Raw genomic sequence first — 25,747 nt, 5'->3', positions numbered from 1 at the left:
CATCTGGGACATTTATATATTCCTACAATATATCACAACTTGCAAAAACTTCTCTAACAAGGTTCTTTGGGTTGATATTTGTTGGTCAGCACTGTGTAGAATCCCTGAAGGTAGCCATTAAGGTGTGGGAAAACAGCTATTTCAAAGAAAGAGCATTGCTGCATACAAACGGAGACAAAGGAAAGAGGAGGGCGGTGTTATGGTGAAGTAAGGACTTTTATTAGAAAGCAGATTTTTCCGTATTGCATTTTAAAGAAATCAGGTACTCTTGGACTACACAACTGAAACTGGTGATGGCAAATATCATGACGGGAATGATAGGTAGATTCTTATGCAACATCAAAAGTGGCAACTTGCATTTCTGTTGTATATATTATTGATGCTCGAGTCAGAAGGCGCATAAACATTTTTAACATTTTTCAATTGAAACATAAAGCGGTATCAACACTGAAATTGTCCCATCCCAGTTTGCCTGGTCCAAAGCCCTGTTGATAGTGAAGAACGTTACCACGATCAAAGTGTAGGGTTGCATGATAAGATCCTCCTCCGTCGCACGGATTGTTGTCCATTGAGAGGTTACCAATGAGCCCAGACTTAGGACCCAAGAGCGCTTACAAGAGCAGTACAGATATGGTCCATGTCAACATGGGACAGCTGTGTTCATGAAGCACCAAGGTATCGGCCAAATATCCGTCAGTCCTTGTTGCAGAGACACACACTTATAACCGAGGGGCCGGGGGGGGGGGTTAACATCACCGCGTCCCTCCACTCTGGAAAGTAAGCTAGCACAGACCAAAGCAAGCTGGAGAAAGACAAAGCAGACAGCAACAGCACAGCAAGTCATGTCGGATCTCCCATAATGCACTTTGGGTCTCATCCCCTATTCTGATTGTCAGCGCTCTGAACACATGGCTTTAAAAGTTGCGTTTCCTCCTCACTCGCCTCACCTTTCTTTTTTTTTCTTCTCTTCTCTCTCATTTGTCTAAGTAGTTCTAAAGTGCTGGCATTATGTTCAAGGACACATACATACACGTACAAACTTTTAGTGCATTTTCTGAGTCTGCTGAAGGTTCAAATGCACACTCAACTGGGTAGTTAGTCAATGTATTTCCCACTTTTTTATCACTACTTTGCTGTCATTATTACAACAGGTTAAACTTAACTCTTTAAACATTCAGTAAAAGGCCAGGCTGTGTGATAAAAATACAACCCTTCTCGTCGCGAGACTCCACAGTCTTTGTTTGCTAACAGTGACAACAGTTATTCAGCATAAAATACATGGTGCATAAAGATCAGAGGTTTCATCGGGTTAGAGTGAGTGTCTGAATGGCATGCATTTTTATGATACAAGTGTCTCTTTGCATATAAATGTATTGTTTTCAGGTTAAACCACTCAGTGGAACAAAGACTACTGAGCCCATTAGTTTGACAGTAATGGTGGACGAACGGAGCACTGTGTAAAGTTTGAGAAAGTAAGTAACGATTTATTTGCAAAGAAGTGTTTGCGAAAATAGGTTCTTTTCAACCAACGATCCCCATCCCGTCTGTTACCTTGTCATTTTCAATGATCATCCATGTGAATGGTGGACATCGCACAAACACAAACTTCTGTTACAAAAGAATAAAAAAAATGTTTCTTTACTACAGGGTTTGCTGTGAAGCAGAGACAAAACATTAAATACATTTTACAGGACCATTCTTTCTTGAGCTCATCCTCCCAAAGGGGTTAGCCGTGACATTCTCTGAGAATCTCTCAGTTTACAGTATAGTGCAACATCATCGTGTTCAAATTCATCCAGCACAAGAAATTTAACAAAAAAAAAAAAAAAAAGATCAGAAGCAGAAGAGAGGCAAAAAAAGTATTTCTTAAGAATATTTCTTTTTTGTTGGCAGGGTCAGAATCAGATAGATTTTGCAAAGGGAAAGAAACTGTGAACAAGCTGAAATGAGCATGTGTCAAAAGGAAATAACAGTAAATGGTTTATGCATGTGGTCCTGTTGTGTAAGGAGGAAAATTCCAAAGTGAAGTATTACAACAACAGGTTTAACTATTATAGAAATAAAACATTTTTTAAATGTGCAGTATGTAAGAATTGCCACCTGTCAAATTCGTGTTCAAAACAAAATGGGCAGCATATCCCTAAGCTAACTGCTGCTAATTGTAGCTGCTAGTTAGCTACGTTAGCCGGTCCATCCTGACTGGAAGCTCGAAGCACCGAGGGAGTGTTGGTGTTTCACGAGCATGGGAGCTTTGAACCGGGGACGGGAAAGGCTAGCTGGTTAGCATGCTACCTTCAGTCTATATCTCTGCGACACAACACACAGGTGTCATAACCTCAGAACTGTCAATAATTCAACAGCATTTTTTACATGTTGCACCTTTATTCCTTTTTTATTTTGTCTGTCAATCATATAAATAATGTGAGGGTGTCGGTCCAGGGGGTCCAGGTTGTTGCTGATTGGCTGCTGAATGCATCGAAGTACAACAAAAACTTTTTTTTAAAGATTTCAATCAAATCGGTCTGGTGCACACTTCCTCCTTAAAGACAGAGATGAAGGCAAACAAGAAAATGAGTGAATAAAATGTGACATACTATACACTCAGCAAAGGATCTTGGAGGCATACATTTTTAGTAGAATTAAAACTTAAGTAAAAAAAGAAAAAAAATCTGTCAATCTATCCTAACAGGTACTAAAGGTTCACATCACAACATTCACACCCATACAGCCACAGTCTAAGGCACTGCTCCACACCCCTTTATCACTGCAGTGGAGTATATCAATGTTTCCCACCCTTTTTTATTGTTTTAACTGTACTTCATATCAGATTTTACTAAGTTAAAGTGGTGGCCATGCATTCGCCTGTTTGCTATAGGATCTTTGTAAAACCAAAAGCAGAGATTGATTATCTATGTGTGCAAACACAGATATTTACTGCACAGTTAAATCGTAGAATTCACCAGTTTTACATTTTTGGGGGGCTGCAGGCTGATTTAATTACAAACTATTTTGTGATCTAATGAATAACTGCGGATTCGTGTTTATTTCCAAAGTTTCACATGTACGTGTGCATTTTGGGAGACCTTGGTTAACAAATCAGAAGTTCAGGGGATCCTCTAAAAAGTCCATTAAATTAAGGTAGTGGCTCCAATAACAACGGAATATCTTTATTTATTTTATTCTTTTTTAAACAAGAGAATCTTTAAGAACTTGTAGAAAAAACAAAAAAACAAAACATAATTTTGTTAAACCTCAAAGTATTTCTGTACAGGAAGATTTCCGGATCTTTCAGTTTTTGTGAAGATTTCCAACATTACAGACATAGAGTACACAACTGTCAAAATACTTTAAAAAACGAGATCCTGCACTCAAACTTCGCTCAGTTTTCTGTATGTTAGAGAAATGCTCCCTGCTGGTCGTCGCACTGGAAGACCTGTTCACATTAGTCACAAACAAAAAAAAAAAAAAAATCACAAAAGGTTTTGGTTAGACCATCACCCGGCCTCACAGTCAAATTATATTTATACTATGGCCAATATTAAATTTTGTATACAATTGAGGAAAAAAATGAGTCATATAAAAGTATTTTTGACCATATCAGGTCAAGGCTTGGACCCCTACGCCAAAGCAGTGCTACAATTTACATTCATTCATCATCTCAGCCATCCTAACACAGCCCTGTTTTATCTCTGACAAATCACATTTCTTCCAAAAATAGACAGAAAAAATAAAAACAAGACTGTAAACGTCATTTTTACTATTATTATCATTACCTAGTGCAAGTATAACCCTGTGTTTCTTGTGCAGGGGCTTTCTTAAAGCTTCCCTAAAGAGTCCGAAACAAGACAACACAAACAGAGAACAATCCGGGCCAACCTTTCTGGGCCAAACATAGACAGATGGATTAAATATATCTGGGGGGCATATACTGTTTTTGTTGTGTGTTTTTTTCTTTTTCACTTGGTTGTTAGCTTATGCAATCAATTTCTGCAAAGGGAAAAAAAAAAAAAGCCGATTTGTTGTATTTTTCCGACCACTTCATACATAGCTACGCTTTCCCCCCAAAACATGTTGATGGCCTTAAAATAACTCTAGGTTCATTCAGTCAACTTAATCTGATGGTCTGAACCTGTGATGAAATGCGCATCAACACGAATTAGAAACAGTAAAGTAAAAACTTACAAAACAGTGTATCTCTTCAAAATCAATGCACAAAACAACAAAAGAAAGGCTGTTTGGACTGCGTCCCTACACGCGGCTGAAAGCGTGACAAAACAGATGCCAAAGAAAAAGCAGAAAATGAGTATGACAAATACAGGTTAAAGTCCCTGCTCGACTCATCGCCCCACTCCATTTTTTGTGGAGGAAAATGTACAGTCTTTACAGTCACATTTTGCCAAACTTCTTAGTTTCCCACCCTTTAACCTTTTTATTTCGAGTGCAAATGCTGTAAGCCAGCAGAAATTACTCATATAAGTTTTATTCAATAATTTACCCCCCAAACCCCCCCCCCCAAGGAAAAAACAAAAAAACAACAACACAAAAAAACAAAACAGGATGGAAGCAGGACTATGTAGTCTTGGTGCCAATCACACCACCACATCACATCAAGGTGAAACAGCGCTTCTCTCTGACATGTTTCTTTCTACCGCTCAGTGTAGTGTACTCTTCCATATACCCGTGGTGACAGCACGCTCCGTAGTTTAAAAGAAACAAAAACAAAACAAATCCAATCGATACTGTGTCAAACACAATCCTGGGTCACGCCCAGGTCAGTTCTAACGTGTGTCAGACTGAGGTCAGATCCCAGCAAGAAGCGGGATTAAAAAGTCCTTTTGCGTATTAATGGCATATGTCGAGGCAACAGTAGCTGTTTTTCATATTTCGATGCAGGTTTGTGGCTTTGCTGTTGTTTTTAAGTAATTCTCTGTGTCCACTGTTTGTAATCATGCATGCAAGCTGTTTGTGTTCTTGTTCGTGTCTCCCTTCCCACCGTATCTCCGTGACAGAATGATGTTGTTTTAAAATGATTTCTTTTTCAAAGTTAAAAAGCTTTGTTACAACTTTTTTTTTTTTTCTGTGGGACAGTGTATTGTAAATGCATTGGTGCAGATATTAAAAGCTAGTATCATACGGTGTGTGTGTGTGTGTGTGTGTCTGTCTGTATGTGTGGTGTGTGTGTGTGTGTGTGTGTGTGTGTGTGTGTGGTGGGGAGGGGGGGCAGTCTGGAGCAGACACAGGCATCACATTGACACTCTAATCCAATATGTCACGGGCGAATATGCATGAAAAAAGAACTCCATGTGATACGATGTTTTTGTAAGAGTTTTTGGAGAAGTCTAAAGCCTTCGCGGAAAAACTTGTCCTCATGTTTATCATAAAAATGACATGCTGTTTTAACTGAAAAAGAAACTTGTTCTGTCTGACGGTGGTAATACAGTACTTGACCTTTAATTATAATACATTCTTTGTTATATATTCATACATATTTATCTTACAACAATGTTAAGTGGTCAAACCGGGCTTTTGAAGCGAGCTGTGTGTCACTCATCTGTGTTTTCCCCTCCAAAGTTACATGGGGTTATTTTCAGAAGCAGCTCTCTGCCAAAAGGGAATCCTTTTCAGGAACCTTTATACCACACTCCATAAACTGCCAGCAAAGCAGCTGTTGCTTTTGTATTGCACTGAAATAATGAATCATTACAGCCATTTGTCCTGCTATCAGGCCTTTGTAATATTGCTGCCGGTGCCGAAATACTGAGTAAATACAGAATACATGGAGTAAAGGGTGGAGCAGAGAGGGTTGATTTTCTCATTGTGCAAATGCCATGCCTGTGTCTACGTCTACTATCGCTGCTCTACTTCCACTATCAGTAATTGTGCGTGTACACGTGTGCACATGCATGTGTGACAGATTCCTGTATAGTAAGACCTACGAGCGCAGCTTGTTGTGCTGAATAATTCCCGTTGAGGAAGCACAGAGGAGAAGAAAGAGTGGTGGACGAGATGTTAGAGTAAGAGAGCAAGCAAAAGAAAATGCGGTGTTAAACAGATTTCACAATGTGAGAGGCAGCCCGGGGGACATTCACTGTCCGTTCACCCTCAGACCTTGTCCAAAACTTTCCACTTCCTGCTCAGGCGGCGTGTCACCACAATTGCCTGCCTCAGCTCCTGGGATCAAAGTTGGCGCCCCCAGTGATCCGTTTACACCCTCTAACCCGGCTTCATCCTCGTCTTCCTCATGTTCCTCCTGGACTACTCCTTCACCTTCACCTTCAGCCTCTGCTCCAGCCGCCCCAGACCCGGGGCTGCCCTCTCTCAGCGGTGGGTGAGTCCTGAGAGGGTCCTTGCGATCTGGATACAACCTTTGCTCCAGGGTCTTGAAGTCAGGCTCGAAGGGGAGGGGCACCCCTGGCTGAGGGGCACCCAGTGCCAGGCCCAGGCCCACAGCAGCGCCCATGCCCATTCCTGCACGGTACACCTCCATGCCGTCAGGCAGCATGGACTTGATCTTCGGCAACCACCGCTTGCGGACACGCCTGGCATTTGTGCACATGTCAGCAGCAATCACATTCATTTCACTCTCCTTGAAGTTAGGGTTGAAATTTTGACAGTAGACTGAAAGACAAAGAAGACAACAACCATCTGTAGGCAAACTGTGCTCTGCTAAAACCACATCACAAATATTACAGAAGGTATCTGGATAGTAAACCTACGTTTGACAGCGTTGAGGACCCTGCTGTCCAGGGGTTTCCTACTGGGGTCACTAGTAGATGAACGGATACCTGTCCCACAGCTATTGGCTAAAGTGTTTCTGCAGGGACACAGAGCGAACACCAGGGGGCAGAGTCAGCAACAGGCACATACAGTAGATAAACATGGGAACACACAGACAACTAACCGCATTGCACAACATGGCCACAGATGGAGTGTGAAAGTTGCTTTGTTACAACAGCGGTGGTGTTGGAAGTCATACACAGACATCTTACAGTAGGCCCTTAAAGACTTATACTAACTGCTCTGCTCTGTTGTGCATGTCTTCATACTCACCTATCGAAGAACGTGGCTAGGAGACGCCGGAGCAAGACTTTGTGTTTGATGCCTGCGCATAGATGACAGTTCATCAGCTGGCCTCGGGTCATGAACACCTGTGTACCTAGTGGGGCATGAAAAAGAGGGTTTACTGAGAAATCGGATGATTTTACTACCCATTTCCTTTCTTTGAAGACGCTAGGGATTTGTCATTTTGCCTCTTGGCCCAATTACAGTTTGTCTTTGATTCTCTGGTTCATGGAGATCTTCAATAAATTGAATGAAAGCTACAGTTGTTCAAGTAAGAAAAATGGGATGAGGAATTGCAGTGAACGGCCATAAAAAAACAGAAGACAACAAGCTGTTACATTACTTGGTTTTGCTTTCTTTTTGAAGACTGCCTCCTTCACATTCACATATTTTTTTCTGAATCTGACATGCAGAAAAAACAAATTGAATTACTTGTTTCCACTGTGTTCTACGTGTTGTTGCGTTTTGATCTAATTGAATCCGAGCAGGCTTTTTCATTGATTAGTGACTCCTACTTGGATCGGCGCATGTCGTCATGTTGGGCTGTAGCGCCCACCGGGCCGTATTCAGACTCTCAGACTCTTTTGCCTGAAAAGATTCGATGCTAAATTGATTAAACGTTTTGTAGGGAATTCTTTCTGGTACATGAGCGCTACCTGTTCCCTTTTGAAAGTCTACGGTCTGACTGCCAAAAGCGATATCTGGCACTCAGACCCAAGAGTTCGGATTTTGTCTCATCATACCATAAAATCTTTCTCCTCATGCTCTCAGAGGCCTGTAAGGGCCATTTGGCACACCCCCGGCAGGCTGTCATACGCTTTTCACTCCGGAGTGACTTCTGTCTAGTCACTCTACCATAAAGGCCTGATTGATGAGCACTGCAGAGATGGTTGTCCTTCTGTCACGGTCTTCCATCTCCGCAGAGAAACGCTGCAGCTTTGTGCTGTCCCCTTTCAGATCAATACAGTGACAACCACAATGGCGGCCAATGAGAATCTGGGTGAACTTGGGTCAGACGATACGAAATCCAATTTAATGTTCTAAATGTCTGGACCCAATTTAACCGAAATGTCTTTAGCAGTAATGTATATTAGAATTACTGTAGAGCTGCAGTGACCGAAGATTAACGTCTAACAGTCCCATATGGGTCAAACACAGGTTGAATACACGTGTCTCCTGAATAAGTGGGATATAAATAAGGGTCACTGGGTCGTTGGTGGTGGCAAATTTTAGGCAATTTTATTTTGAAAGTAAGCAGGCTTACGATTGATTATTGGTGAATTATTAATGATACATGAAATACTTTGGATGTTCTTCAATTGGACATGATCTATAAATGCCAAATCATATGTCCCAACTAAATTCAACCCATATTGTGGCTGATAAATGGCTAAAATCTAATAATATGAGGTTGTAAAGAATGTTTTTTTGTATGTTTTCAATGAAAAACATTTCCTCTTACCAGTATTTTGTATTTTGTTTTTGATATATTTGATGAGTATCATTTGCAACATGATACTTTTTGATGTATTCGTGCCCATCTGTTGTCGGTTCATACATTTTTAATCAGAAATCCTTAACAGCAATGAATCTAAAAATCATTAGTCATTAAAATCCCTACTTGTGGGTAACTCTCCAATCATTGGCCTCTTTGCCCAATCACTGATTTCAGGTGTTGTCGGCAAAAAAAGTTTTGATTTTAAAGTTTTTATTATTACGATTGAGTTCTCCAGTCTCCTGAATTCATCTGCTGAAATTAATTCAGTCAGTTAAATTTGATTTCACCAACTTTTGAGACCAGAAATCTGAAAGATCTAAATGTGCAACAAAAAAAAAAAAAGAGGTGGGGTGGGGGTGGAGGTTTGACTACTCTCCAAACTCGCTGCATACAAGTTATTCTCTGCGTGCGATAGAAATGCAAGCGGAAACAACTGTGTGTGTGAGTAGATGCATGTGTTTGTACGTGGGTGCCTACCAGCAACCAATTCCAGCTTCTCCCCGGGGTCCCCCTCAGTGTAGAGCTTAGGGTGGCAGCGGTAGCCTATCTGGCTGATGAGGCTTGCGGGCAGCGCCACCAGGTCCCTGCGGATCAGCACACAGTTGCGGTTCTCCAAGGCCAAGGGCACCGCTGCCATCTCTGGCTTGTCCTGGACTGATGAGAGCAAGCAAGAACAGAAAAGAGTTCAGAAAAAGGCTCCGAAAAACTGAAGAGGGGGTTTCGGGTTACGCAGCTAAACAAAAACAGATAAGATGTGTGTGCTTCTATATATTCATCAGGAAGTGACCTACAAAATTACGTGCCCTCTGTGTCCCCTGCTTAGACGAAAACTACGAAATAGAATTAATAAAGCAGGTTGGTGTAATCTCATACAAGTTTGTTTTGTTTCATAAATGTTTCAGAGCATTGCAGATGTATCCCAGATAAGTCACGATGCTGCATCAGCAACTTGAGTTTTGGAGGGGGGACAGATCCAAAGCTGGGTGTTAGGTTCTTACTCACAAAATTGTTCCGCCTAACCTCTGAGATGACTTGTGAGTGTGTGCACGTGCACGCAGCTCCTGTGCACACACATGTAGTTGGCTAACACACACACACACACACACACACACACACACACACACACACACACACACACACACACACACACACACACACACACTCTCACACACACACACATACACAACAGGAGAAATTAATCCATTAATTGCCCTGCACACATGCACACACACAGAGAAAAAAGTGTGGATTAATGCATTTGCATGTGCATTCACACTTTTACCTACACGCACATACACACACACAGACACACACACACACACACACACACACAGGAAAGAAGTGCGTGGATCTCAAATATCCCACAATGTCACCCTGGGGTGCTCTGACTGATTGCAGATAGAGTGGATTTCATAAATATCTGAAACACTAGAATTTGACAAACCTGTGTGATGCCTTTGGGCTGCAGGATGCTAAGAATAAAGAAAAGTGTGTGTGTGTGTGTGTGTGTGTGTGTGTGTGTGTGCGCGCGCACCAGTGAGTTTAAGTTTGTCCATCATTGCTGTCTGATGTGGGTGTTTACGTGCGAATGCAAAGTGAATCTATGCGTGCATGTCAGGACAAAACTGCCCCAGTATGAAAAGGATATATATAAACAACCATAACAAAAAGCAGCACAGAACAGCTGTTGAAGCTGTGATAAGGAGTGTGTTGTTGGTCACGATGCGCTCCAATCATAACCCCATAAAGCTATCTTTATGCTGAGAGAACCCACACACACACACACACACACACACACACACACACACACACTGGAGGCACAACATCCTGCCTTTTTAAAAAAAAAAAAAGATGTGCATGATACATGATTTATGAAAGATTAAATAATGGAACTGGGATGAAATGAATGTGCATCCATTTCTTTAGCACAATGCATGAGAAGTCCACACAAGGAGCGACTATGCACCCTGAAAAAGACAACAAAGGCGTTCATGGCTATACATTTCTGCATAGTCATGCTCAGTTTTACTTTTAGATCCGTCTGACATCAAATGAATTTCTATCTGAGCCAAGGGCAATTGAGAAACTAATTCACTTACTCAGATCTACATGACTAGAAAGATAAAACCAATGCAGGTTTGCCAATGAGATCATCTTATTAGCACTTGCAAATTTGACCAGTTTTTCCTTTAAACTACTTCAATAAACTGGAGTTGAGGAATAAATACCATAAAAGTACAAGTCAAATGTTCTTGATTGTGTTGTTAGATAAAAAAAAATGGAGCGTTGGGTTTTGTTTAAAAACTGGGAGCATTTTATATTTTTAGAAGTTTTTAATGATGGAAAATATTCCAGAGTGAAGCTCCGGCGATGAGAGCTCTCCACCAAAATACAGCAATGGTGTTTGAAACTCACCTAAGCACTGCGACACTTCACAAAGATCTCATAAAGGCATCAATACTCACTGCCGTAGGGGTTAGCTGGACGACCGAAGAGATGACTGTAGGCATCCTCTGTGATCCCATCGTAGGGCTCTTCTTCGAACTCCTCATCCTCATTCTGGTAGGACGTAGGACTGTCTGTGGTCGGCAGGCTGGACGCTCCAGGACTGGACCTTTCAACTCCTCCTCCTGCTCCACCTCCACCGGCCCCTTGCAGTTGGTACGAAGGCATACCGGGGATGGTGGTCCCGCCGGCCGTCGAGTAGAACAGTGAACTGGCCCTCGCCAGCCGACTCCCCAACTCCGAGGACGAAATCTTGCTATGTGTCGAGGGTACCGTCACAGGCGTTGGGTCGCCTCCTTCGAGTTTAATCTTCCGTTGTGGCATCAGTAAGGATGGAGACCAGCCCGGGGTTCCCAAAAGAGCAGCCACCGCTAGTCCGTTACCGTTATTACAAGGACTCTGCGGCTCGGATCCTGTTTCCTCTAAAGACCCTGCTGTCTGCGAGTCACAGTGAGGTGAGTTTGCCTTGAACATTAGGTCCATGCCTCTTTCAACTATATGCTGAATCTGGAGGTAGCCAGCTGTGTACATCACCACCAGCTGTTCACTAGCTGCCATTGTTAGCTTCCCTGTGTAGCAGAAAGTGAGGATCTGCTCAAAGCAAGCAGGTGTGACTGAGGAGGGCAACTCAAACTGGGTCTTGGTGGAGGTGCTGAAGAGGTCGCGAAAGTAGAGGCTGCTGGCAGCCAAAACGGCCCGGTGGGCTTTGAAAGCCTGACCTGGTTGACGGAAATAGAAACATACAAGAAAAACGTTGACAATAGTGCTAAAAAATTTGGTAAAGCTTTATATTAAAGGAGACCTATTATCCTTTTTCCTCTTCCTTCAGTGTGTTTCATTGGTTTGTGTGCAGGTAAAAGTCTGAACCAACAGGAGCTCCTCTCTCCCACAGAAAACACTGCTCCTGAAACGCCTCGTCAGTGGTATCGTCTTTGATTTCGTGACTCCGTGACATCACACTACATCACCATATGACACATTTGCATAACTTATGCGTCATGGCTAAATTGACATGCAATAATTGATTCAACACAGCTGGCCTGTCATTGTTAGCAGTACTGGGTCGGGTGTGTGTGAGCTGACAAATCAAGAGCACACTGGGTATTCAGGAGGGGGGTCTTTAAAGAGACAAGTACAATGCAGCTCTGGACAGAATGAGAAAACTGATGTGCTCTAGTAGTGACCCCAAGTAAAATGATTAGGCTAAAATGAGCATACTATGTCTGACTATACAGGTGTTAATAATAGCATTATAAGTACGTATGTTTTTAGATTACAATACATTTATAAGCTTACACTGTTAACAAGCTTAGGAATGCTGGTAGGAATGGTGGAGGTGCTCAAGAGGTCGTGAAAAAAGTATTCTTGCTTTGAATACAGTAGTTGCAAAAAGAAAACTTGATAAAGAAATGCACAATAAAGTATGCATTTCTCTTATTAAGGCACCAGGAAAGCTTTGTTAAGTTTGAACATTGACATAATAGGTTTGTTAAACTAAATCAATGTGTTTGTAATATTATAACAAACCAATACAAGACACTCAGTATTTCTAATGTTCTTGAGCAGTCTATAATCTGTTATCGAGCTATAAATGTCCTACGATCTGACAATAAACATGTTTATGATCCTCTGTGTAACACTTACATAGTCTTTTAACATTATAATATTAAAAGACTTCTTTCAAGGACCTTTAAGGGCGTTTTTACATATTAATTAAAGACCTTAAAGATGCCAAAAGCCTTTCCAGAGAAAGATAATTTCATGTTTGGTTTAATTCCCAGGTTGTCAAATACTTAACCCAAAGCCACCAACCCTGAAGCGTCAGTATATGACGACCCTGAAATGAGACTAAACGACCAACTATCTCATACGCTGCTTCTTTAAAAGGACCGTAACATAAGAAAAATCCAACAAACCAACCTTTGACCAGGATGGATACATCACAGTAGTGTCCCAGCAGGCGCTGCTCGTTAAGGGAGCCCAAAACTGTGGCTCCAAAGTTTGGGATCTCCACATGGAGCAGCTGGGACATGTTGGCCGCAGAGGAGGAGGAGGAGGAAGATGGGATTTCAGATATTCACTGCAGACTCTGCCACGGAGAGAGGCATCTGTAAAAAAAAAAAAGAAGAAGAAGAAAGGCATGAAGAACGCGTTGGAGAAGAGAAGCGCGGTGATGAAGAAGAAAGGAGTGAATAGAAAATGCGTGAAAGATGAAACGACATGCCACAGGGAGGGTAGCGAGGCGAGAAGGGAAAAATTGAGAGAGCCTTAAAGGGAGGCAACGAAACAAGATTGAAAATAGAGTTGAGATAAAGTGAGAAAATGAATACAGTTGAGGGAGAAGTGAGAGGTGTGTGAAAGAGAGAGATGGATATGTGGAGATAGTGGGTGAGAGAGAGAGAGAGTAGAGGCAGGCGGGAGGGAGCTAGGAGGAGTCAAGTCAGTCCACAAAAGAAAAAAAAACAAAAAGAAAAAAAAAAAACAGAATACAATGCCGTGCCTACTGTACATGAGGACGTTATGTAAAACAACATAGGCTTAAGGCGTTTCACAACGTAAATACCAAGGAACTTGGACTCGCTTCACGAATTGCACTCCTGTGAACTTCGATGACCTGCAAGGCAACTTTTTCTCAACCAGTTTTTCACGTCACACTTCAGAAATACTCCACGATGTTTGCTGACTCTTCACCATTGTCCTCTTTCTAAACTCTGTCTGGACACGACTCATGTCAGACCCACCGTTTTTATAGCAACTTTAATGGCTATCCCTTTTCTTTTCTTACATTCCACCAGGCATACTTGCACCTTCTTTTTCCTCCCCCCCTGAACCTTGTGTCATTGTTTTTTTTTGTTGTTTTTTTCCCCACCAGCCCACACACACACACACACACACACATACATATACGCACTAGTTTCATTATTAAGCAATGCTGCAGAACAGTTTCCAGGAATACAAACTGAAAAAAAAAAAAAAAAAAAAAATGTCACCGCCTCTCTTACACACACACACACACACACACATACACACACATACACTCTCTCTCTCTCTCTCTCTCTGTCTCTCTCCCACTTCATGCACTCCATACACACAGACATGCACTCTGGCTTACTTACATAAAAGTGTGCACGCATAAGCACACACACACACACACACACACACACACACACACACACACACACACACACACACATATACAGTACAGGCTGCATAAGGAAATTACTGTGTACTCTGGCACGCAAACTCTCACCTGGAGAAAACCAGCACACGACTTTTTTCCTCCGCTAACAGCCTCTCACACATGCACAGATGCAGAAAGAAAAAAAAAAAAGAAAAAGAAAGAGAAAAAAAGGCGCTCACTGTTATCCCAGACAGTTCTGACCTGTATAAACCAGTCCTCTGGTTAAAAACACAGCATGGAGCCTCGGGCACCACACAAAACACACCACCAGCACCGCCAGCAGCAGCAGCAGCAGCAGCAGTCAGGACCAGGACACAGGAGGAGTAGTAGTTAAGAGATGGAAGGAGAGCACTGAGACGTGCTCCGTCTGGTCGACTCTCTCTTTCACTTAAAGTGTCATTCCCACTGTCTCAAAGGTGATTCTCTCTGCTGTCTGACTTTTTTCCCCCCCCTAGCCCTCCTCCTCTTCTTTTTCTTCTTCTTCTTCTTCTCCTCGTCCTTCTTCTATCTATCTCTATATCCTCCAAAGCCCCATTCTCTCTGCTCACTGTCTGCTCTAGTGCTGTCTCAAAGCCTCCCTCTGCCTCCCTGTCATTATCTCTCTCTGTTTCTCTCACCCCCCCCTCTCTCTCTCTCTCTCTATTCTCCAAGGGTTGAATTCAACAAGTGCCGCTGTAGAGAGAGAGCGAGAGGGAGAGAGAGGGCGAAAGAGAATGGGGTGGGGGGAGAGAGAGAGAGAGAAGAGAGAGAGAGAAAGAAAGCAGAGCAGAGCAGAGCGAATCAATGATGAAAGGAGTGGGAGGCTCAGCGTGTGCGTGTGCGTGCGCATGTGTCTGCGCGCGTGTGTCTGATCAATGCAGTATCTATACGTCGCAGGGAGTGGGAGGGAGAGAAAAACACAGGCTACAGTTACAGACGGAGACAGAGACTGGGCAGAGCTAGAGAGAAGCAGGGGAGGGAGGGGAGAGTTGAGACAGAGAGAAAGTCATTTGAGGACAGTACGAGAAGAGAAAGACAATTAGGTTGAAGCAACTTCTGCCACTTGCCCCTGGACACAGATGCCTATATGGTCGGCCAGAGAGAGAGGAGGAGAGCGACCGCGACAAAGGAGAAATGAGCAAAAGGCTCGCAGAGGTCACAGCCAGCGTTAATTAATTATAACATCAAATAGTGAAACTTCTGAAATCCCTGTTTGACGCAAGTCTGGAGAGAGTGCGTCACGTCTCTGTAAAGCAAAGCTTTACTAAACTGGGAGCTTTAACATACACTCTGCGGTAATCCTCCTAATCCTTCTAATTGTTGAATTTAAAAAAAAAAAAAAAAAAAAGGTCAATCAAAAAACATTTTCAAGGTATTCCCCATTTTTCTTACAATCTGTGGAAGACAGTAGTTGGGGGGGAAAAAAGAAAAAAAAAAGAAAAAGTGGCTTTACTTTTTGAGCTGTGCTCGAGTGTTGTGCATTTTCTCTGAATCATGCGAGGACCTCACTGCCAAACACCTACACACGAGCGCAGAGAAGTTCTGTCTTCACGCAAGACTATTTTGTGTCTTCTACATGAATTGATAAATTAAATGATTAATTTACGCCTCCGCTGTGGTGGCTCAGCTTATTCAGGTGACATTTCTGTGGTTTCTGTTTCTTTTTTTTGTGTGTGTGGTTTTTTTTGTTTTTTTTTGACCAGCACATGGAGGGCCTCTCTAAAATGTTGCTTGATGCGGACGAGGGAAGACAGGAGCCAGATGTCACAGCCTGTGACAGGCAAGGAGAAGATAAAAGACAACAGCTAAGAGAGAGGATAACTTCCAGAAAGATGTGTGTGGGAGGATAAGAATGCAAGATTGCTGTGACACTTGAAGTAAGTGCACTTGTACAGTACGCACGCACACAAACGCGCAAAACGTTGTGTTGCGCTTGCTCCCTGACCTCTGCGCTGCGTTTTGATAGACGCTACATGATGAAAGTCAACCTTCACGATACACAGTCTCCAAATCAAATATATAAAAAGCGAATGCAGATAATTTTTTTTTACATCCCAGCGTGTCCCCGGAAAGACTCCAGATACATTTTCGCTTCTGCCTAAGAAACCTCAAGTGGAGAAAGTTGTGCTAAACTGAGCAAACTTTTACTCTTCAGTCACAGCGGAAATATGAAAGGGAGGATATCACAAAGCGTTGAATACAGTGAGTCAGACTTTGGTAGAGGGAGCTTTGCGCCAGCAGTGTGATATCTGCACGGCACATATAGGCACACATGAGTGAGCACACACAAAAAAAAGCACAGTCAAACGCAGGAGACACAAATCCGCAAACACGCTAATGCAAACAGACATATACACACTGCCCCTGTTCTCTTACACACACGCCAACACAGTCAGGTAATCTCCCCGTGCACACTCAGCAATACACATTCTGTTTGTTTGTCTGTCTGTCTGTCCCTCTGTGAACCCGCCACACGGCGTGTCCGTCGCTCCGTCCGTCAGTCAGTCATTGTGACTATTGTGTCCTTACACCGCCTCTTGCTTCTCCCTTTTCTCTATCCTTCCATCCGCCCTGCATACCACATACCCACTGTCTCTCTGCCAATTAATGCACACAGGGCTGCATTGCAGTGAGGTTGGCGCGTGCCACGGCAGCAAGCACAGTACAGAGTCTACAGACATGCATGTACGTGCCAGCCGGGCAGAGCGAGAGGGAGAGGAGGAGGAGGAGGAGGAGGAGGAGGAGGAGGAGGAGGACGAGGACGAGGAGGAGGAGGAGGGGAGTGAGGGAAAAGAGAAAGAGGGAGGGGGGGAGAGAAAGGAGAGTGAACGGAGAATATGTTGAGTCAGGCAGACAGGACGGCGGTGTGCCACACTGCACATAGACACAGACACAGCGCCGCATGTAAATGTATGCACGGATGATTACGAGAGAAACACGCATGTATGTTCCCTTTACGGGTAGGTGCGCACACACATTCACACATGTACAAAAGCACAAATCACTCACAGGGAAACTGCAGTCTCCCCTTGCCGTGCATTAAATATAGACTTTGCACATCGGCGATAAAAAAATATAAAGGCTTGAACTCCCTCAACTTGTTTGCCTAATGAGTGATTGTGTGTTTGTGTGTGTGTGTGTGTGTGCGTGCGTGCGTGCGTGCCTCTGTGCTGCTTGTGTCCTCATTTCCTTCTCTGTGTGTTTGCATTTCCATGTCAAAGTTTCTCCCGCATACCAAGGCGTGTTTTTATAATCATCGTTATATACCGCTGTGACTTTTGGCACCGTGTGTCGGGGCCTGTGTGTGTGTGTGTGTGTGTGTGCGCGCCTAGCTTGTGAGTTGATACATGAGATTTGAATGCTGTTCTGATTGCTGTTGTCTGCTTTGTTGGAATGTGTTACATTCATTTTAATCAAGGATTCATACCTACGCACAGTGTTATTAACTGTAGCAGCAGGTCCAGGCATATTTGAATAATATGAAGAAATGAGACGAGTCGCCAGATGGCACACACACATGCGCACGCACATACACACTGATTTAATTACTAGTTATACTGTAGCTACCTAGCAAATGACAATAGGGTGACATTCCAAACATAAAACAATAAAAGTCATACACAGTGGTTGAGTCATGCATTTAGCCTTTCGCACTTCACGGAATAGTTCAAGCATGTGGAAGTTTTGAAGGTTAAACTTTTTATTCGAGAGGCAGGTGACAAAAACACAACTGATCTAAAGATATTAAATGAAGAGAAATAAGGATAAGTTATAGCACTAATTAATATCTCGGTTCAAGTGGAGCAATCCACACAAAAAATCAGCAAACTGAAGGAAAATTTGGAAGTGAGCTGAACAGGAACAGCTCCTTCCCCTCTCGCTTATGTTGCCGCTATACAATCTCAATATGAACAGTCCCCTCGTTATAAATATTCAGATCCTGCAGTTGTTCTCATGTCTAAAGTGTACCAGACAACAGATTCTATCCACGTTGAGACGGCAACGCTCCCTGGCAACAGTTCTACCAATCGGGACTGAGCGGGTGTCTGCCTGAGTCTGTCTGAGTATCATTATGGGATGTCGGGAGAGAGAGCAAGAAAGAGTGAGAGAGGCTGCTTATCACTGCTTATAATGCAACATCATTCTCTGTGTATAGACCCCGCCGGGTGAAGTTGTCTGCACATAGTCAGGATCAAAATCATCTTTTCTTTAAAAAAAAAAAAAAGAAAAGAAAGAAAAAACAGAAAAATCTCCCTATGATTCATACAGTTATGTAACAAACAGACAACTATGAAATGATTTGTTGTGGGTTGAATATTGTCTGGTATCTTTCCACTTGTATTCACTCAATATGCACCAATAATGTAACTCGTGGTCTGACTGGGAGACAAAAAAAAAAAAACAGGCTGGATTTCTGGTTTTCACTAATGGCACAACGTTGCCTGTGGCAATGTAAAAATGACGATGTGAATATGAAGTCATTCAGACAGATCGCATTCTTGGGCTGGATGGAGACCTGAAACCTGTGTCCCACGTGTCACGCACATTTTGCAAAATATCAAAAAGTAACAATATGTACTTTTGTTAATAGATCAGCACCTGATAAGTCTTTCTTGTGCTCGCCGACTTCTGATTTGTTTGTCCTGATAAACACAGTATGATCACTTAATAGTTTTGTATACTTTTAGACCGGACAGTAAGCTGACTGACTTGTTGAACTTCAGTCCACATCACCAATGAATCTGAAGTCGTCTGTGACCTTGTCACTTAAAGGTGATATTGATAACATTTTAAACAAATACATTTTACACAATAATATTCTACAGAACTTGTAGAAGGTGCAGAATAAATCTCTTTTCCTTAAAACATTCTTACGATTGTGAATCATTTTACAGTGTTTGTAAGGTCCAGAATGATTGTTTTGGTTATGTCTGTGTAAGAATTCTGACGGTTGGTTCCAGATTATAACAAGGTTTGTGGTATCTGTGTTTCGTCAGAGTCCTGGTGGTTGCCAGTTTGTGGGAAAAAAAACAAATAGTGTCTGAGTTCTGCAGTATGTACCCGGCATACTGTACTGCCTAATGTAAGCTAGGTAGGGTAGCGTTAGAAACGTTAACACTAGCCAGCATTAGCAATGATTACATTAGCTAGCATTTGCAACATTCATGTTAGCAACATTAATGCTAGCGTGCATTAGCAAAGGTAAGTAGTGCATCAAACTGGCAGCCCCTTGAGGGGCAAAATGATTCAACAAATAGCGGTGTTCTGGCGAGAATTGGTAGGGGGAGACAGTACGTCACATTTAGTGACTGAATATGATCAATAACAGCCCTAAACACATCGAGAGTGCAACCATTTACTTGCATTTTGCAACTATTTTTTGAGACAACATTTTATAACCAGGCGCACAAGTGTAACTTGGAAATGTGCCTCAAGAAATGGTTTTCAACATCATATATCAAGCCCCAAAACCAGTGAAAGAGTACATTTGTAAACCCAAACACTACTAAACACTACAATCAGAGCATGGCTGCTAAACGGATTCAAACATGCTCTTTATGTATACATTTACTAATGGGACAAATATTGGCCAGAAACGCCATATTTACCAAAAGTTTTACCATTTCATCTGTAACGTTTACAACGCAAGACAAACAAGTTAGCTAAACATTGTCTAATGTAGAGTGACTATTTAGACACCTAAAGTCAGCGGATAGCTGATGAACATTTAGCAGCAGGCCAATTAGCAGCTAACGAGCCAGGTATTTTTTTCTAAAGACCAAAACCAGGAATAAAAGGAGAGGGGAATAGTGGACTTTTGTTTGTTAGTTGGCAGAGCCACGAATCAAAATTAATGCTGCATGCTAACAAGTGCCCAAAAATTAAGGTTAGGGTTGCAACAGTATTACATTTGGCAGTATGATAACCATCTCAGAACACAGTACATCATGGTTTCACAGGAATAATGACTCAATTATTAACATTATCTGTTACAATAACCCTTAAAGGAATGAAAATTGAAGAGTTTCTTTTGGTTGAACAAATGCTTCATTATGATTTTACAAAATATCATGTCCTGACAGGCATGAAACTTGATAAAATCTTATAATAAACTAATAAACCTTAGATTTTTATTCCACAGAATAACGTGAAACCGCATATGAACTCAACAGCATCAGCTTCTACAAGGTGGTTCAGAATACGTTATGTGGGTTGTGTTCTAATTCATTGAAATATCGTAGTCATTCTCTATTGTTCTAACTTTAGGTTTTGAAAAAGCGACAGCTCTGATGTCTTTTTCATAGCTAGTCTAAATTTGATTATATGTAACTGAGAAGATTCGATTAGAAGTTTGAGACTTGGATTGCTAAAAGATTTATAATTTCGACAATTCGATCAGTTTGGTTATTCACCCAGTCATATCACATGCTGTATTATTGCCTGCTGCTGCTGTAATAAGTGGTCACAGTTTAAATAAAACAGTCAAAGGCTCACTTGTAGTGTGCGCAAAATGAACAATAAAATCCATCCGCCTGTTTTTCTAGTGCAGAGACGAGGCTAACGCACGCACATGTACACAAATATACATATGCAAATATGCAGCAGCTTTGTGGAGGCAGACAGCACTGCAGCAATGACTATCAAAGCTTATTGCGCATAAAACCGACATTTCACAGCGAGTTGTGGCCTTTAAAGAACACAAATTGTGACAGAAAAACTCCCGTAAAAGTAGGATACCTGTCAGTTTAGCTTGTCATGGTGCTGATCCGTGTAAGACGAAAAAACAGACAGTGGGAAAGACAGAGGGAGAGCACGTACGTGTGTGAGTGTGTGCATGTGTGTGTTTGTGTGCGAGTGATCCTCCCGAGGCAAAGGCATTGCTAATGAACTCCAAGTGGCTGTGGGAGGTAAACAAACAAACACTAGCAGCGGCTACTACATCACACCAGACTCCTGGTGACTAGGACATCGGGATGGCTGCGTACACCCATGCAACACAAACACATCAACCCACGTACCCTTGAACATACATAATGACTTTTGGGCGTATAGTCAAGGAGTTAAAGAGACAGAGATAAGCGAGGGAGATTAAAACAGAGAGAGGCGAAAAAGGAGAAGTAGAACGGCAGAGATCGACGAACAAAAGGAGAGAGGACAGAGAGAGGGAGTGTGTGTGAAAGATGCAAATAGAAAAAGAACAAGAGAGAAGTTGACAAAGCACGGTCACAGGGAGAAGAGAGTTACAGAGGAATACGGGAAATTAGGCAGAGGGATAGGGAAAGGTAAAGCTCAAAGAGATTTATTTGGATGAGGAGGGAAAAAACTGCGGGAGCCAAGACGAGAAAAACAAAAAGGACCCCGAAAAAGAAAATGCTGCAAATAAAGAAAAACAAATCAAAATACTAATCGGCTAAATAGACCTGATTGGCTGTACCAATCATATTCCCATTCAGACCTTGATCCGAATGGGCAATAACTTGGTGTGTGGTGTAATTTCATTCCACTTCATTTGGTGGCTGCTTTTCATAGCGAGGCAACAGACGAAGCCAAGTGATATCAACAAACTGACACTTTGTTCTAATCAAAAGAGATTCCACCTCCACATTACTGACTCCAAAATGTCAGCTCCACCAAAGAGGCTTCCCAGGCTGCCATTTTCAGGAAAAGAAAACCCTTGCGTACAAGGGAAGAGAATACAGTACAACGTGATAAAAAGACTGGGGGAAAACGTTAAAGGACAAAGACAGTCGAACTTTTCAGTTATGCTCAGCTCATATTGCAGAACCACGGGGGCCTGCAGGTCGTTCCAGTTTATAGCAACACATAACTGTGACGTTATTTGAGGTCCGGGTCTCACGCAAGACAGAGATATTTTGAACAAACATTGACACAAGACCGAAAATTCCCCCGATTTCAAACTTAAAAGGAAACTACAGCAGAGGAAGAAAAGGAGGGAAGAGAGAGTCCACCGACACAAGAAATGATTCAGGAGGCATCAGTAGACTGAATGTGTGTATGTTTAAGCAGCAGCGCTTGTGTGCGCACACACAATGATACAGTATACTGCACCATGACTGCCATGTGATATCTCCTTTTTTGGGACAGTTTCTTGCTAATAAATCCTCTACATTGGCATCGGCTCACAGCTGCCATGTGACTGGTGGGTGTCCAAAATACAATGCAGAACTGTACATTTTCCACGAGCCCAAGGGCCTCAATTTCATGCTGGCACTGATCTCCTGCCAGCAAAGTATCAGTTTGACATGCAAATCATAAGAGAACTCCAAGGCTCTCTCTTTTCATTGTCATGGCAAGGTCATGCCAGACCTTGAAACAAACTGCAAAGCGCTTCGGCATCGAGCCTTTGGCAGGAAGTTTGATGCTGTTTAAAAAGGGAGTGCTTTGGAGTTTTTTTGTGGTTTTTCAGTCTGCGTGTATCCCTGTCCAAAGACCACCTTGAACAAACTCAACCCACAGCCCAGTCTCAAAGCAAAACATGTAACGGATCCTTCAACTCAATAGGGGAACGCGCGTTGGTGTGACGGTTGCCTCGCCATGTGGATAAAGGTGCAGTGCCAGCAGGGGGCGATAATAAAAAAGAGGAGGTTACAGTGTATGCGTGGGCTCGTCACAGGAATTTCACCTAGGAGAGCATCTTGATTCACATTTGGAGCCAAAAGTCAAGTGCAACTGTTTGAAGGAAATGGCAACTTTACGCGAAAAACACAATCTTTTCCAAAACCTCATCTAAATGTGTTTCTGGCACCTTTAATAAGAAAGTGTAACCAACTGTTGCGAATACAAAATTGCTAACTGGACCATAGGAATTAGAACCCAGATAGCATACATACGTCTCGCAGACAAATAGAGGTTACCCTGAAAAGTCTAAGTACGGTGAGTATTTGCTAATTGCGAAGACATTGGCGAGATGTTGGCATTTGGTGGACATCTCGCCAATGTTTTCCCAGTAAGCAAACGTACCCCATGCTACATCTTTCCAACGTGGCTCACGCCCACATCTGCAAGACATATGTGTGCTATTGGGGAATGCATTCTTTTTGGTTGGTGAGGCCAAGCGCAATCTATTGTTCGGCATGACACTGGGTGGCAATTTGAGCCCAGGAAGTACTCTTTAAGGGCTCGCATCAGATTTTTCTTCACCTTTGTCTGATTTTCAAGTATTGGCATGACATTATTCAGAAAGAAATGTTCAATTGAGGGTGAACTGATGTGGGCTTAGACTTGTGTATTCACAGCACCCTGAACCTTGAATTGCACTGTAATGGACTGAAGGAGATTTATTGCCCTGACACAAGGGGGTTATTAGTTTAAGCTTGGTGTACCTAAAAAACAGTTGACAGTGTGAATGCAACTATCTAAACCAAGCTACAGAAACATTACTAACACTTTTTCATGGTACAAAATGAGGTCAGCTCCTTCTCACTCCCAGCGCATCAAAAACAGTGGCCAAAGGCTACAAACTCTGACGCTGTAGGAGCCCCTCTTGCGTAATTTTTAGAGGTGACACTCTAGTATAGTAGGATGGTTGGGTGGCAGAGACCCGAGTTCGAGACTTGTGTCTAACCAAAAGTCATAGATGACGTGTATTTACGTACTTATTCTAACCCAAACCCTGATGTTTCCTAACCCTAATCGTGTAGTTTTGTGCAGCCTTGCCGACTCGTAATAAACCTTGTTGCATGACACTTAGGGCCACTGACCTAAACTGGTGCATTTGTCAAGTTGGGAGTGAGAACACATTGTGTTTGTGTACAGATGTGTCCATCTCGGGCGAAGTAAACTCGACTTCAAACAAACATCATTCGCCCCTGGCATCACAGAACGAATGTTGCACTCCTGTCTTGTGACTCTGCTTTGACAAAGACGTAGGTTTACACTCAGGAAAAGCTTTTGTGCCATCTCGAATGTGCTCCCTCATTTCCAAACTGTGATTGTGCCATGGCAGGGAGTGTACCGGTTTAAGAAGGAGCTAATTGGGTATAGTTGATGCTTGCCTTCGGAACACCATGATAATTTATTCTTGCAAGTACAATTGCAAAGCAGGTGTGTCACTGCTTTGCTTGCACTCCTGGCCACAAGACATCTGATACTCAAGTATGCTAAAAACACAGTGAGATTTCTGCAGTTGCTTGCACTTTGTTTTCAACAAAGCACACAATCCTAAAATCTCACTGATATCCTCCTTAATTTGACCTTGATCTGGGGACAACAGTGGCCACGAGAAAGCCTGCTGAGTGTCACTGACTGTCACACAAGGACTACAATTAGGTTAGATTTCACAGGATGTCTGTATGTTTGCGAGCGTATGTGTATCAGTGGTGACACTCCCTATGCATTTGTTCCACACATGATTTGATTTTCTTGGTGCATGAGACGGTAAAACGTGGAGGAAATAGGATGAATCAGCATGAAATGAAAGCATATCAGTGGCAATCTTGCACACGCATATACTACAGAAAAGAGATACCAAGTCAATGGTGTCACACATAGACACGACCTGGTGAAACGAGTGGGTATTGTATATTTATATTGATTTCTTTAACAGATAGACTTAAAACAATTAAGTAAAAGGCTGCTGTTTATTGCAGACTCTGTCTTGATTAATCAATAACTTTAAAAATGGCCTATTTTTCCAGCCCCACTTCAAGGTGTTCTATTGAGTTTACTTGTAAATGAACATGAGTTATATCACCATAACACAATGTGAGGTCGTATAAAGTGTAATAAAACCATAGAGTACATTAACGTATCACAACTTCTCACATCCATATTTGCTACATTGGAGTCTTCCTCACCGCCTTGGGTTGGGGCGCATTGCAATGTTCCTTTCTGTACTGGTGCCACAAACTTCACGCGAGTGAATGACAAAAAACAAAATGGGTAACCAGCCGTAAAAATACGTTAAGTCTAGTTGGTTACCCCAGAGAAAGAACCCGTGAGAGATCCAGAAAGAGTGATCGTTTCAACCCAAACCGTGATGTCTTCTTGACCCTAACCCAGTGTTTTTGTGCCTAAATCTAACCAAGTAATAACCACAGCAATGTAGCTTTATATAACATAGTTTGTATAATGTTCACAATAAAGAAACATGTACAAACTAGAAAAATACTAAGTACTAAGTAGTAGTAGTAGATTGTGTACCTCTCCCAAGGGCTGACAGTCCTCTTCGACTCAATCAAATCTGATCCTATGTCAAATAAAACACTAGATCCAGATATTATTTTGAATCTAACAAATTGAACATAGACACCAGCAATCTTTTTTTTTTTTTTAAATCAATATCCATCATTACAATCCTGTTGTAAATAGTCCCATCTCGCGATATCATAGAAAGAGAGAAAAAAATCCTGGATTCTTCCGTTTATTCAAACCTGCACCAAAAGTTAATTGGGTCTATTCTTGGGTCTATCCAAGACCGATCCTCCATCCCAACAGTTTGTATTTTCGCTGGGGGAGCTTCAAGCCTCTAACACTAACAAGGATTTTCATTTATCAGTTTC

At 42.3% G+C, this 25,747-nt stretch overlaps 1 protein-coding gene across 4 annotated transcripts in view; it reads right to left on the bottom strand.

Moving 5' to 3' along the window:
- Window positions 1-197: 197 nt before the first annotated feature.
- The window catches only part of nacc2 (NACC family member 2), a 35,944-nt gene continuing 10,394 nt past the window's right edge, over window positions 198-25,747 (bottom strand). Inside the window, exons 1-7 of one of the 4 annotated variants that reach the window (XM_030435891.1) lie at window positions 14,426-15,137; window positions 12,986-13,173; window positions 11,026-11,784; window positions 9,038-9,214; window positions 7,051-7,156; window positions 6,717-6,814; window positions 198-6,618 (exon numbers count right to left, since the gene is read on the bottom strand). In XM_030435891.1, coding sequence (XP_030291751.1) covers window positions 6,086-6,618; window positions 6,717-6,814; window positions 7,051-7,156; window positions 9,038-9,214; window positions 11,026-11,784; window positions 12,986-13,097 — 1,785 coding nt within the window. In that variant the 5' untranslated portion in view covers window positions 13,098-13,173; window positions 14,426-15,137 and the 3' untranslated portion in view covers window positions 198-6,085. Of the gene's footprint in view, window positions 6,619-6,716; window positions 6,815-7,050; window positions 7,157-9,037; window positions 9,215-11,025; window positions 11,785-12,985; window positions 13,174-14,315; window positions 14,341-14,425; window positions 15,138-25,747 lie in introns of those variants that run through there. The other 3 variants (XM_030435889.1, XM_030435892.1, XM_030435890.1) reach the window with 3 other exon arrangements.

The sequence above is a fragment of the Sparus aurata genome, chromosome 12 (genome assembly GCF_900880675.1).
Source record: "Sparus aurata chromosome 12, fSpaAur1.1, whole genome shotgun sequence".
NCBI lineage: Eukaryota > Metazoa > Chordata > Actinopteri > Spariformes > Sparidae > Sparus > Sparus aurata.
The sequence above is the reverse complement of the archived record's forward strand: the minus strand, read 5'-3'. Positions and strand labels throughout refer to the sequence as shown.